Consider the following 14812-nt stretch of genomic DNA (forward strand, 5'->3'; position numbering starts at 1 on the left):
CTAGTATAAATAACTTGATGTAAGGAAAATTTTGTCATTTGAGATAGGGGAGTGGTTGGTTGGTGGGTTTTTTTTATTTTTTTGGTTAGGGGGCTTAGGGGTTTTTTAGTTGTTTTTTTTTTTTTGTTTTGTTTTTGTTTTTGGTAAAATAGGCTTTGTTAGGTATTGTGAAATTCCTGTTTTGATTTAAAGACATCTTATTTTTTTGTCCTATCCCAAGCTACTAAGGGCATAAATCAGATTGAAAAAGATAGACATTGCTTGTTATGTAAAGACAGCTGCTGATAGGCTCTAGTGTGGCCTACTAATTTTCAGCTAAGTTAGGAGTTTTGATTGGATATCAAATGTTTTGTTGTGGTAACTAAGTGTTCCAATTAACAACATAATTTTTCACACATTTTAGAGTATATTCTTAAGGGTTTTATTATTTAAGCATGCATTGTATAGAAGGCAAAATTTTCTGGAATAACTTTTAGTACCTCTTAACTATCAGAATATTGCATTTACAATACTTCAATGAACTGCTATTACTTAAAAATAAATATTGAAAGAAATCAGTTGCACATATGCATGTAACTAACATTTGAATTTATATAGATGTGATCTTAAGCCATTGTGGGTATTTTTTGCTTTCTTTTTTGAAATGAATTGTACTGTCTTGTGGATTTCCATATTCAGGAATTTGGCTTGATTAACTATGGATAAAAAGTTGTATTCCTTTACTAAATTTAATGGTGTTAACATTTTTGCAGGAAATTTTAATTGATCTTTTGTTTATTCTTTGCTATTTGCTTATTTTCTTCTGAGATGATCAGTTTTATGCCAGTGCAAAATAGACTATATTTCAGGTCTTGTAAAGTTTTTTATGAAGCTTATTTATACATAATTTGGTAATGAAGAAAGGTGATAAAGCAATTTCCCAAAGAAATAAATTACGAAGTGTCAAGTTTATATTAAAACATATTCTTCTGAAGTACTCAAAATGCTTATTTGTTCCATTATCTGAACCCTTTTCTGTGCTCTTAAATTTCTACATTCTTACTAAAGAATACTAAGTTAAACAATCCAAATTAACAGATTCAGTTTTATTTGATTGAACTTAGATCAGAACTTCAGCAACTCACCTCTTAGGAAGAAAAAGTGGAAATTGGACTAGGTAGAATTCATAGAATCCTATTAATTATGAAGGAAAGTGGAAGTAGTTTGTTTTACTTAGCTCTTTATCAAAATCTTTGATTCTTACACTAATAAGAGATTTGAAAGCATGTGAAGGTAAGATTATAGCTTCTATTTCATTCTTCTAATCACTAACATTTGTCTTAAAAATGACCCGTAGTTAGAATGGCTAGAAGATTGAAGATCATATCATAATATTAGCATCCAAGACATAAGTATACAGACTGGGCGGTGGTAATGATTACATCACATGTAATACAAATTTAGAGAAAGCAAGATTTTTAAGATTAAAATGCACTAAATTTTAGAAATTAATTTTTTAAACTTTTATAGTGTTTATGGAGTTGTGTTTTTTAAGTCAGCGTTTTTAGTATACAGATCCATTTAAAATTTCAATAACCATTCAAATGTTTTTCTAATGAGGCACTGCTAAGATGAATGTGAAGATGGTTAAAGCCCCCCTTTTTTTTTTTATTCTTGAGGACAGATGTACTGGGCATGTATACTTCAAAAATAGTCGCTTACAGTTGATTGGCCATTGGTTTGCATAGTTTTATCAAGACTATTGGTCCCAATGAGAAAGGTTTTATTAGTCTGTGTTATTTCATAGGTGACTGTGACTTCATTGGATTTTATTGGTTTGCTCCATTAGTTTAATGCTTTTGCTCTATTCAGGTTAGAGAAATGAAAATCCTATACTTCTGTTACCCTTCAAACTTACATTAATAAATTGGTATCTTAGGAGTGGTTTTGTAAATTCCTTAAAATAGAAATTGGATTGTCAACATTTCAGTATGTTTTTTGTCTTCATATTACAAAATAAAACAACATTTTTGTTACTGTTTTCTACTCTGGAGAATGGATTAACCTAGATCTAAGTTGTTATCCATGTTTTTTAATATACTCTTACAGTTGGCATGGCATATAAATTATTTGTTGTAGTCTCTTAATCTGTAGAAATAAGGAAAAAAATCTAAAAAGCAAATCTATGACTTAAGTTTCAAAAGAAACTTTTGACTAACTAGTAATTATTTCCATTTTCCAAAGGTGTCTGATCCAGTGGCTCAACTATGAAAAAAAAGCTTAGGAAGCTGCTCCTAAGCACCCAGAATAGACATGAAAACTAACCATAAAGCATTCTGTTTTTTACTTGTATACTTCGGACAGATACTAACCTTGGTAATTTGGTTGGGTAAATTGTAGTTGAGGAAGATAGAAGATAATGTATAGTGCAGCAAAAAGCATGGAAAATGAAAATTATTTAGGCAACATAAAAATTTAAAAGCCCCAGGGATTTGACAATTCTAGGTGGTACCGATGGTCTAGCACACATAAGGCTCTTGGTTTGGTATCTAATAATGTATATAAGTGTTTTGCCTGCGTGTATGCATGTGTACTATATATGTGCTTGGGGCCAAGATGGCCAGGAGAGGGCGTCAGATCCCCTGGAACTAGAGTTATGGATGGTTGTGAGCTGCCATGTCGGTGCTAGGAATTGAACCTGAGTCCTGTGCAAGAGTAGTCAGTACTATTTTAACTGCTGAGCCATCTCTCCAGACCACCCACCCCTATCTGTATTCATTTTAATGAAAATAAAAAGACTTATTTCACTTTCCAAGTGCTGGGATTTCAGGTGTGTGCTACCATACCCAACTTTCTCTTAGGTTTTTTAGGTCTAGGTACCTGTACGTAACATTATTAAAGAATGGTTTAACTGAATCACAATGTCCTTGTTTGCTCCCCAGTAAAGCCTTCATTAAGTTAGGACTTAAGCGCCTTTCTAATTTATTTTTCCTCCATCTGTTGCACGGGATCAAATGCAAGGCCTTCTGCAAGCACTCTACCATTGAGCTAATATACCCAGCCCCAGCACTCTCACGCAACAGTACAGGGAATGTCTTCAGATTTTGTTCAGAGCTGAGGGGTGGTGGCTGAGGCAGGTGACTCTCTTGAGTTCAAGGCCAGCCTGGTCTACACAGAGAAATCGTGTCTCAAAAAAAAAAAAAAAAAAAAAAAAAAAAAAAAAAAAAAAAAAAAACTTAGTTCAGGCACATGGCTTTAATATTCTCAGCACTCAGGAGGCAGAGGCAGACTGATCTCCTGAGTTCTAGACCTACGCAGAGAGACCCTGTCTCAAAAAAGAAAAACTGTCCAGTATGCTTTTAAGCAGTAGAAAGTAGCAATAACTGTGAGGGTGTATGAAATTTTACATACAACTTCAGGTATAATAACTTGAAGTGTCTTTTAGATATCACTATTGTGTTACTATGTGATTTGTAACCTTGCCTTTTAAGTTCAAATTGGTGCTATAAATTTTTTCTGGATAATGGGAAAGATCTTTGGTGGTTATTGCTGTTGCAGAGAATCTGAGATTGGTTCCCAGCATCCGCTTTACAACTGCTTGTAACTCTGGCTGCAGGGGATTCAGCACACCCTTCTTAACTCCTTAGAAACCTGCATTCATGTGGGCACACAGACACGTATGCACAATTAAAAATCTTTTTCTTTTCTTTTTTCCTTTTTTCTTTTTCTTTTTTTTTTTTTTTTTTTTAATTATTTCAGAGCTGGGCAGAGGTGATGCATGCCTGTTATCCCAGCACTCAGGAGACAGAGGCAGGCAGATCTCTGAGTTTGGGTCCAGCTTTGTCTACAGAGCGAGTTCCAGAACAGCCAGGACTACACAGAGAAACTCTGTCTCAAAAAACAACAACAACAAAGAAAAACAGAAAGAAGGGGGTGGAGGGTGGGGCTCTACATTGTCATTGAAAAGCCACAGCAGGCACTGGAGAAATGACTTAACAGTTAGGAGGGAACCCACCTGGCAGCTTACAGCCATCTTTTGACTCCAGACCCAGAGGATCGGGCACCCTCTTCTGGCCTCTGGGGGCACTCACTACCTGTATGTGGTGCACAGACATATATGCCAGCACTACAACCTACATGTAAAATAATAAAATGGTATTTAAGCCACACAGCCCTAACTAAAAGAGATAAGTAAAGACCTTACTGGGTGTGCTCTATTCGTTCAGTCACTGGTCTTTAAGATGAATGCAATAGCAGGGTGTAGTGTCGACCTCCTTTAATCCTAGGAGGAAGAGACAGGTGCATTTCTGTTAAGTTCAAAGACAGTCAGGGCTATATAGAGAGGCTCTTTCTCAAAGGAAAGCAAAAACAGCAATAGAACGTAATACAATCTAAACATACCTTTGCATGAGACTTGATGTGAAACTATTTTGATTTATAAATGAACTTGTTTTTAACTCAGCAACTTGATTACAGTGAGAGGAGATCAGCTCCACATCCTTCATCTTCTTTCAGAAGGAATAAATATTAAAAATAACTACCGTGCTTTCTCTCAAGCTAGGTTACTTCCTAATAACTATGTACACCTTCTAAAAGTAGTTTGGGCAGGAAATATGTGATGCTATTCAAACATTGGCTGCTGGGAACCAATCTCAGATTTCACTGGACCCCAGGTTTTGATTATTTGAAAAATGTAGATATAATACTTTGTGGTCATTTGACTCATATGTGGGTTCTTTTGACATTTTTCTTTTCTTATTTTTATTCATCTTAAAATAAACATTTAGATCATTCAACTTGAATTAGGTAATGTACTTTATAAATCATGGGTACTGAATATTTTATATAATGCACAGCACTGTAACCAGGAAAAAATCATTCTGCCTAAAATACCAGTAGTGCAACTGTTGATAAACTTGCCTAAATAACTCCGAATAAGACTCTTTATTCAGTGACTACATTCACTATTATAATCCAAAGCTTTGGATATACTTCAGGTTTGGGTCCTGTCTAAACTTAACAATTGTTGGTGCAGATTTGAGAACCGACAGGAAAGCACTCATAAATACCTACATAATATAGTAGGAGAATAAATAGAGGCATTTTGCTTTATAGTTTCACTCTATACTTGGTGATTATCAAAGTACTGACATTATGGTGATGTCTAAAACACTTAAAAAGCATTCCTGTCAGCCTTTAATCCCATAGCTCTTGGGAGGCAGTGACAGGCAGATCTCTGCAAGTTGAAGGCCACCCTGAGCTGCATACAAAAAACCTGTGTTAAAAATCAACAAAGTGCAGTAGTGAGTAGATTTTAAAATGTTAAGTTAGATTCTTTTCCTTCAATACATTTTAGCCTAATTTTTAAGGTTGAGTCATTCACTTATAAAAATGGTAATCACTAAAGTATCTCAACTTATAATTTCTTTTCCTGGCCATTTAGTTAAAATTGGATTTTTCCCCCACTTGCCTGTCTATTCTTTGCTGTTAAAAATGTTTAAAGAACAAACACTACAGAATTTTCTTCACTCTCAAATTAATTGGTTACCTGGAAATCAGCCTTGGGTACTGATTATATATAGGTTCTTCTTTTTAGGTATTCAGAGATTTTAATTATAGTTCAAAGTTGATATATTGATTACAAACCGAAGTTTTCCTGTGTAGCATGTAACAATGATATTTGCTCTCTGTAGTCAGAGTGTTTAGAGGAAGGATAATTTCCTTTTCAAGTTAAGACTCTCAGTTTATAAAAATCAGAACTTGTGAGTTTTAGTCATTATGAGGTGGGTCATGTTTAACTCACACTAGGTTTATAGAGAAATTAGATAGCTACATAGAGAGGGAAACTAAGCACTCGGGCAAGGGTTTTTACACAGTTTAACTATGATGGGACTTTTTGAAAAATGGTTTTAGAATGAGAGACCTAATTAGCAAATTGTTAGAAATACTTGGTAGTGTACCTTACCAAATTTTGCTTAACACAAAATATGTTTACTTAAAACCACAACATAGGGTACCTTTGTGTGGGTCTGTGGGTATGTATTGTCAGTAATTTTATAAGAATATATATGAAAGGAATTTTAGATCCCTTGCCTAAAACATCCTTAGCTGACCTGATGAATGTCATTTAGTTTGGATTACCCTATTCTTGATGAAGAGACTTAGCTGCTGTTTACAATGAGTATGAATGTGATTCTCTTAAAGGGCGAAGTCGAACAGATTGCTATGATGAAACCAAAAGGCCAGACTGAACATGATGAGGGTATGCTTGAGTATTTAGAAGATATAATTGGCTGTGGACGGCTAAATGAACCTATTAAAGTCTTATGTCGGAGAGTTGAAATATTAAATGAAAACAGAGGAGAAAAGGTAAATGAAACTTCAGTAAACATTTGTTGCCAGTGAGAATATCTTATTTGTGGATCAACTGAATTTACCGAGTTGAAGACTTAACTTTTTATAATTTATACAGAAATGTTTGGGGGTTTTTGTTGTTTTGTTTGGTTGTTTTTTTTCTTTACTGAACCCTCTATATTAGCCTTGGGATGAGATCTTTTACTTGGTGTTATGTGTTCCAAATTGATTTTATATATGAAATACGTTTTGACTCTTTCATTTTCGTAGTTAAACAGAGTTAAAATGGTGGAAAAGGAAAAGGACGCCCTAGAAGGGGAGAAAAACATAGCCATTGAGTTCCTTACCCTGGAAAATGAAATATTTAAAAAAAAGAATCATATCTGTCAATATTACATGTAAGTACTCTGGTCAACTTTATATAAATTTCTAAACATCAAAGCCTTTTGTTCTATAATATATTGTGAACACTTACATCTTTCTAAAAGTCACTGAGTACTTGTTTTTTAGTGTCCTATTTTAAGAGTGGAAGGAGGTTGTACCATTTATGAGTAGTAATAGTGTGTGTGTGTGCTCGCGTGCATTGTATGCAGTATCCCCTCAATAAGGGATAATATTCAAAACCTGGAAGAAATCGCAGGTAGTACCAAACCCTTATATGTACTATTTGCTTTCGATTATGTCCTATTGAGTGCAACAGCATCAGAGTTAATCTGACCTTACAGGGCGTGCTTTTTGTTGTTTTATTATTATTATTATTATTATTATTATTATTATTATTATTATTATTACCGTGCAAAGGTAGGTGAGTACTAACTCCCCCAGGTAGAAAGACAACTTACAGGGATGATTCTCTCCTTCCACTGGGAGGTTCTAGAGATCAAACTCAGGTCATCAGGTGTGTCCTACAAGCACTTTTACCTTCTGAGCCATCTCCCAAATCCATTGTGGTATGGAGTTTTGTTTGTTTTTGTTGTTGTTTTTCGGTTTGGTTTGCGGGGGCGTGGATGCATGCACACATGTACGTGCATGTGCATACAGAAGCCAGAGCAAAATATGGAGTGTCTTTTTCTACCCCTCTCCACTTTATTCCCTTACAGGGTGTTTCCCTAAAGCAGAAGCTCACTGTTGCAGCTAGGCAAGCTAGCCACCAAGTTCTTGAGGGCTACCTGTCCCTGCCACTGCACTGCCATGTGCCCTCCCCCCACACACACAACCTGCTGATCTGATGTTAACAGCACATTTAGCATGGTGCAGGAATTCCCATTCAGGTCTTCATTCTTGATAATCAAGTGTTCTTACTTAATTGAACCATCTCCTCGGCCCCTCTTTATTTTATGCCCTTTGCATTACTAAGAAATACAAGGAGAATTACTTGAACAAAGCCTAATGATACCTTACAGTTGATCCTGATAACCATTATGACTACTAAGTGACTGTAGGGTTGATATGCACATGTTGGTATACTGAATCAAAAGAAAGATTAATAGGCACTGTGTGATTTAAAATTGTTTATTTCTGTAATTTACATTTAATTTCATATGATGGTCTACCACAAGTAACTGAAACTGAAAATCAAAACCATGAGCTACTGCTGTACACTGTTGAGTGATAGATCTAATTTATTGACTGAGCCAGTTTTGTTCCTAAATTCTATCTAGTCTTAACCTACTTCCATAGCCGTAGCTTGCTATAAATTGATGAATAAGATATTTTTAAAGCAGCTAATTTTACTGATGACATTTTACATTCTCTTTTCCCTCTAGTTATGATCTGCAAAAAAGAATTGCTGAAATGAAAACCCAAAAGGAAAAAATTCATGAAGATACTAAGGAAATTACTGAGAGGAGCAATATGCTTTCAAATGAAATGAAAGCTAAGAATTCAGCTGTAAAGGATATAGAAAAGTAATAATCTTTGGGAAAATACTATAAGTTTTCACATGTGTCTACATGTAAACTTACTGCAAACATATTGAATGTAATTCAGTTCCCAGTAAATAGTCCTTTCAGGCACCAGCACCCTACCTAACTCGTTACAGATTGCCCAACAGTCATACAGTAAGGGAGCCTTTCCCTCTAATGGCACAATACATAGAAAACTAAAACATAAGCATTTTCCCTGACCCATTAACCCTAATAGTTTACAAATTTGATTTTGAAATAGAATTTTGGTTATTTTAGGTAGACTTTAAACATTCTCATGGCCCCCTATTCTATGACAACTTTCAATGACAATAGTATAGTGAGTTTCATTTCTTTAATTTTTATAGACAGAGTTTTTTGGTTTTGTTTTTTGTTTTTGGTTTTTTTTTTTTTTTTTTTTTGGTTTTGTTTTGTTTTTTTTGTTTTGTTTTGGTTTTGTTTTTTCGAGACAGGGTTTCTCTGTGTAGCTTTGCGCCTTTCCTGGAACTCACTTGGTAGCCCAGGCTGGCCTCGAACTCACAGAGATCCGCCTGCCTCTGCCTCCCGAGTGCTGTGGGATTAAAGGCGTGCGCCACCACCGCCCGGCTGGACAAAGTTTTATATACCTAGACATGGTAAAACCAGTCTTTCCACCTTAGAAACGCAAGGCAGCTATCATGATTTAAAAAAAAAAAAAAAATTAATGTCTTCAGCTATCAGGGAAGATCAACTGGAAGTTTTAGGTTTTTAATTAAGAGTTTTGACATGTCTATAGATGAAATACACCAGAAAGACTATTTATCTATGACTAATAATTTACTTTCTTTGATAGGAAACTCAATAAAGTTACAAAGTTTATTGAAGAAAATAAAGAAAAATTTACACAGCTAGATTTAGAAGATGTTCAAATTAGGGAAAAATTAAAACATGCTACAAGTAAAGCCAAAAAGCTGGAGAAACAACTTCAAAAAGATAAAGAAAAGGTTAGTATTGGGGGAAATCAACTTTTTTAAGTCTAAATATCAGATCTAGTTGTTTTCCTAAATTCACTTGACTTTGGTTCCCTAAGAAAATAAATTAGGATACTTATAATGTAAGTATTTTATGTCTGAACACAATTTTGTCCCAAGGGATAACATTATACATTATTAGTTTTAGAGCTTACGTTAATAATAATGTTGTAGTCGACAATTCTGTTTTGATGGTGGTGATAATTTTCTTTTCCCTAATAGTAATATAAAAGGATTTTTAGATGTTTTTGTTGTTTTTCCTTTTGGACATAAGTTCTTACTATGCAGCACTGGTTGTCCTGGAACTCCCTGTATAGACCAGGCTGGCCTCAAACTCACATAGATTCTCCTACTTCTCTCTGCCTACTTAGTACTAGATGGCTAAAGAGGATATTTTTGGTTTTTTATTACACTTTTTAAAAACAACCCCCCGCCCCCAAATAAAGTGTGTCTGCATACACATGTGCTATTGCATGTATCTGAGTTCACAGGACAACTTCAGGGAGTTGGTTCACTCCTTTCACCTTGTTGGTCTCAAGTATCAAACTCAGGTCATCAGGTTTGGTGGTAAATGCCTTTCCTCACTTAGCGGTCTTAGCGTCCCCATAAACTTTAAAGTAATCCCTGCCTTCTGCAAAAGAGTCAGCAAAAAGAGAAGGCTTATAAGTGACACTCTATCTATTCTGAGGTTAAAGTTGTAAAAAATGGATATTGTGGCCTGGGCAGATAGCTTAGAGCACTGGCTAGTCTTGCAGAAGATCTAGGTTCAATTCCCAGTACCCTCGTGGCAGCGCACACCTGTCTGTTACTCTAGTCTCAGATACCCTCTTCTGACATCTGAAGGCATTGTATGCATGTGTACAGACAGACATTCAATAAACACTATATATACAAAATTAGAAGTAAGAAAATCTCGACCAAAAAAAAAAATTGGACCAAAATATAGAAATGCCTAATTAGGCTAACTCTGGTGGCTAAGTAATTTGGTGTCTCTCAAGCTGTAGTCATAGTTTTATCAGATATTAATAGATACACAACACCCAAGACTTGGTTTCTGCTTGACCTTTAAGGATTTTTCCAAATATATTTCTACTCAGTAAAGCTTAACAAAGGTTTTGTAAAATACTGAAAAATAAAAATAATGTGATTAATGCTCAAATTCTATAAAGACATTAGCTTTTTATTTTAATTTTGTTTTGTTGTTATGTGAGTGTGGGGGTGCCAGAAAAGGATATTGGAGCCCCTAGAGCTGGAGTTAACACGCAGTCGTGGCCACTGGACTTGGATCTAGGAAAGCAACAAGTGCTCTTTTTTTTTTTTTTTTTTTTTTGGTTTTTCAAGACAGGGTTTCTCTGTGTAGCTTTGTGCCTTTCCTGGAACTCGCTTTGGAGACCAGGCTGGCCTCGAACTCACAGAGATCCGCCTGCCTCTGCCTACCGAGTGCTGGGACTAAAGGCGTGCGCCACCACTGCCCAGCCACAACAAGTGCTCTTAACTGCCAAACCAGCTCTGCAGCCCTTGAGGCCTTAGTTTTTAAGAATAAAATGTTGACATATGATTACTACCAGAAGATATTTTGGATAAAATATTAACTCTACATAGTACCTCCAAAAGGTTAAAGTTCTTAAGATTTGACGGGTGGTGGTGGCGCACGCCTTTAGTCGGGAGGCAGAGGCAGGTGGATCTCTGTGAGTTCGAGGCCAGCCTGGGCTACCAAGTGAGTTCCAGGAAAGGCGCAAAGCTACACAGAGAAACCCTGTCTCGAAAAACCAAAAAAAAAAAAAAAAAAAAAAGTTCTTAAGGTTCTTATGATTAGGTTGAGGGAGCAAACAAAAATAACTTGGTGTGTGCTGTCTTCAGATAACTATAAATAGAGATCCTAAGAAACACTTGGTTGTTTAAGTAAATTTTAATAGTATTGGGAACCCTCGGGAATATATAACTAATATATAACTATTATATATAACTAATATATAACTATATTTCCATAACTAATTTGTTTTGTAATCCCAGGTCGAAGAGCTGAAAGGTATACCTGCCAAGAGTAAGAGTATCATAAGTGAGACAACAACTAAAAGCAGTTCTCTTGAGAAAGAACGGGAGAAAGAAGAAAAAAAGTTAAAAGAAGTTATGGACAGCCTTAAACAAGAAACACAAGGGCTTCAGAAAGAAAAGGAGGTAAAAGTCTTTGTCAATGATGGTTTGGGTATCTTTTTCCTAACTTGACTGTTTTTGCAATCACATTCATAGGTGAGCTTCAAAAAATAAATTTAGGCCTAGTGCAGACCACGCCTATATTGTAACATCAGCTACCTGGATAGCTGCCATTACATAGCAAGACTGTATCTCCAACTGTTGAACCTTTTAGTTTAACATACCTAAAACTTCAGTCTACACTATTTTCTTTTTTCTGTTTTCTCATTTTGGAAGAAACTTGTTAAATGAAGAAGAATTTGTAATGGTAACAAATATGAGGTCAATACTTTGACTTATAGGCATTCTGTGCAATCATATTTTCTTTATTTAATTTACATTGAGGTGGTTTTTTTCCCTATGTATCTTTTATCCTTGTTAATGATGAGGCTATGAATGCAATTGGATTGAAATCTTCCCATAATGCAAAGATTTTTTTTTTAACATAAATACATTGAGGAAACTTTCTGAGTAATTCTTACACCCGGTAATTTAGGAACCATATGGAATCTAGACCAAGGCTTTTCTTATTACCTTTTTATTTTAATTTCTGAAATGAGCATGCTAATACCCACTTCACAAAGATCATATGACATCAATTAGGAAAGACCATTGAGTACTGTATGGTGACAGCTGAACATGGACTATATAATCCACTTACAAGAATTCTTCCCCCACCCAGCTGTGGACCGAACAAGCAAGCCTTGTCCTTGCTCTACCATTGAGCTAAATCTCCAACCCCCGAATTATTTCTTAATACATGTTGTATTTATAGATTTTCCTTTCTTACAGTGACCTCAAGAAGTATAATTTTCATTTTTGTCTAAGCTTGAAAATAACTATATTTCATATTTAATGAACTCATTTTAATAGAGTCAAGAAAAAGAACTTATGGGTTTTAACAAATCAGTAAATGAAGCACGTTCAAAGATGGAAGTCGCTCAGTCAGAACTTGATATCTATCTCAGTCGGCATAATACAGCAGTGTCTCAGCTAAGTAAGGCAAAGGAAGCTCTAATTACAGCTTCTGAGACTCTCAAAGAAAGGAAAGCTGCAATTGGAGATATAAACACAAAGCTCCCTCAGACTCAACGAGAATTAAAGGAGGTAAATTTTTGCTTCTGTATTTCATCTAAACATTGTCAACCTCAGTTATATGTGGGTTTTTTGTTTTTGTTTGTTTTTAAAATCAGGCTTTAATGTGATTGACATAGAAATTTTTCTCAACATAGTCTTGCATGAAAAAGTATTTCAGTGTTTGAATGGATAGATAATTAACTAGGGTTAGAGGTGTAGGTCACTGGTAGAGAGCTTCTGTAGCATGTATATGGCTCCGGGTTCCATCCCCAATACATCCCCAAGAAAAGAATGCAAGGAGACTAACTATAGTCTTTAGAAGCAGACAGTTACCACTGCCACAATCCCATGGGAAAAATTTAAACAGATTTCTCAGGCTGCATATGTAGCTCAGTTGGTAGAGTACGTGCCTAGGGAGCATGAAACCCTGGTTATGATCCCCCAACAACCACATCAAACCAGGAATGTTAGTGTACCTATAACCTTAGCATTTGAGAGGTAAAGACAGAAGGGTCAGTTCAAGGCCAGTATTGCCTACATACTGGATTCCAAGCTAGCCTGTTCCCCCCCCCCCCCCAAAAAAAAAGAGTTTCTTTAAATTTACATATACAGATAACTTAGGTAAAGATAAATGAAAATGAATATACAGACTTTTTTAAGTTTCTTAAAGTTTAACCTAAGAATGCCAACGTTATTTGAGGAGCTGGAGCAATGGCTTAGCAGATATGGGCATTTGCTGCTCTTATAAAAGACTAGTCCCCATCACCCACATTGGGTGGTTCATTACTGACTCTAGGTTCAGGGGTTCCAATACTTTTCTGGACTCCAGGGATATATACACACATAGGTATACATAATTAAAAATAAGTTTTTGGTTTTTTTTTTTTAAGATTTATCTATTTTATGTATATGGGTATTTTGTCTGCATATACATCTGCACAACCGAAGAGGGCATCTGATCCCATGAAATTACAGTTATAGATGGTTATGAACTTCCATGTAGGTGCTGGGCATTGAATGGAGGACCTCTGGAAGAGCAGCCAGTGATATTAACCACTGAGCCATCTCTCCAGCCCCCAAAATAAGTATCTTTAAATTTTAGTAAATTTATACTGCTTGATCATCAGTTTCCTGATGTGTAAATTTTAACTGTAATTTAAATTATATCCGTCCAGTGACTATTTCTTTGTACTGATTTGTTTTATTTTTGGATTGTTTCATCTGTAATTTGAGCTTTTATGTCTGTGTAATAAGTAATAGGGGAAAATAGCAGATGAGATGGATGTTTCTTTTTTTTTTTTTTAATGTGCATTAGTGTTTTGCCATGGGAAGTTTCAGGTCCCCTGAAACTCGAGTTACAGTTGTTAGCTGCCATATGGGTGCTGGGAGTTGAACCCGGGTCTTCTGGAAGACCAATCAGTGCTAGTGCTCTTAACCACTGAGCAATCTCTACAACCCCCAAGATGGTTGTTTCTAAAGGAAATGGAGAGACTAAATTTGGTTGTGGGGCTCCTCTGGTTGGTAGCTGTCCCAGTTATCTTTTCCCCCTCTATTTAGGAACTGTGCCTTTTTATTTTGTTTACTTAGCCAAAAAGCCATAACATATAATACTGCCTGGCTGTCCTACCTGGAATCTGGTTCCTAGATTTGGTTTTGTTTTCACAACTTGAAAACTGGTACATACCTTACCTGTGTGGTGCCAGACTGGGATTTTTACACCTGTAGCTGTTTTAAGAGCTGGATTCCCTCTTGTTGACCCAAATAATTTATGCCTCTTTTAAAATAGGAAAGACTCCTCCATATATTCAAAGCCAGGCCAAAATAACAATATGGAAGCTCATACTAGGTCATATGCTATTTGGGGGCCTCTCTTAATATTATTGAAGCATTACAAATAATTTTCTGCTATTATTGGGTGTATTTAAAATCATATGCTAATAGGTTTCATTTTCTTCTCACTTTTAGAAAGAAAAAGAACTTCAGAAATTAACACAAGAAGAAATAAACTTGAAAAGTTTGGTTCATGATCTTTTCCAAAAAGTTGAAGAAGCAAAGAGTTCCTTAGCAACGAATCGAAGTCGAGGGAAAGTACTTGATGCGATAATTCAAGAAAAAAAATCGGGCAGGATCCCAGGAATATATGGAAGATTGGTAAAGTAGATTACATTTTACTCAGAAAAGACATTGTAAATTATATTCTTAAGTATATATTGTTACTATGCCTAAATAACATTCATTTTTATTTAAGGAAGACATGACACAGAAATATACTGTGGTCTTGTAGGTTTGGTGTCC

The 14812-nt window shown here is 35.5% G+C and overlaps 1 protein-coding gene across 2 annotated transcripts in view; it reads left to right on the forward strand.

Moving 5' to 3' along the window:
* Positions 1–14812, forward strand: part of Smc4 (structural maintenance of chromosomes 4) — a 36694-nt gene that overhangs the window by 5992 nt on the left and 15890 nt on the right. For both annotated transcript variants that reach the window (XM_076574223.1, XM_076574224.1), the window contains 7 exons: positions 6184–6348; positions 6604–6731; positions 8100–8240; positions 9070–9220; positions 11261–11425; positions 12314–12547; positions 14483–14668. In XM_076574223.1, coding sequence (XP_076430338.1) covers positions 6184–6348; positions 6604–6731; positions 8100–8240; positions 9070–9220; positions 11261–11425; positions 12314–12547; positions 14483–14668 — 1170 coding nt within the window. The remainder of the gene's footprint in view (positions 1–6183; positions 6349–6603; positions 6732–8099; positions 8241–9069; positions 9221–11260; positions 11426–12313; positions 12548–14482; positions 14669–14812) is intronic.

Source organism: Peromyscus maniculatus, chromosome 6 (genome assembly GCF_049852395.1).
Source record: "Peromyscus maniculatus bairdii isolate BWxNUB_F1_BW_parent chromosome 6, HU_Pman_BW_mat_3.1, whole genome shotgun sequence".
NCBI classification, from domain to species: Eukaryota; Metazoa; Chordata; class Mammalia; order Rodentia; family Cricetidae; genus Peromyscus; species Peromyscus maniculatus.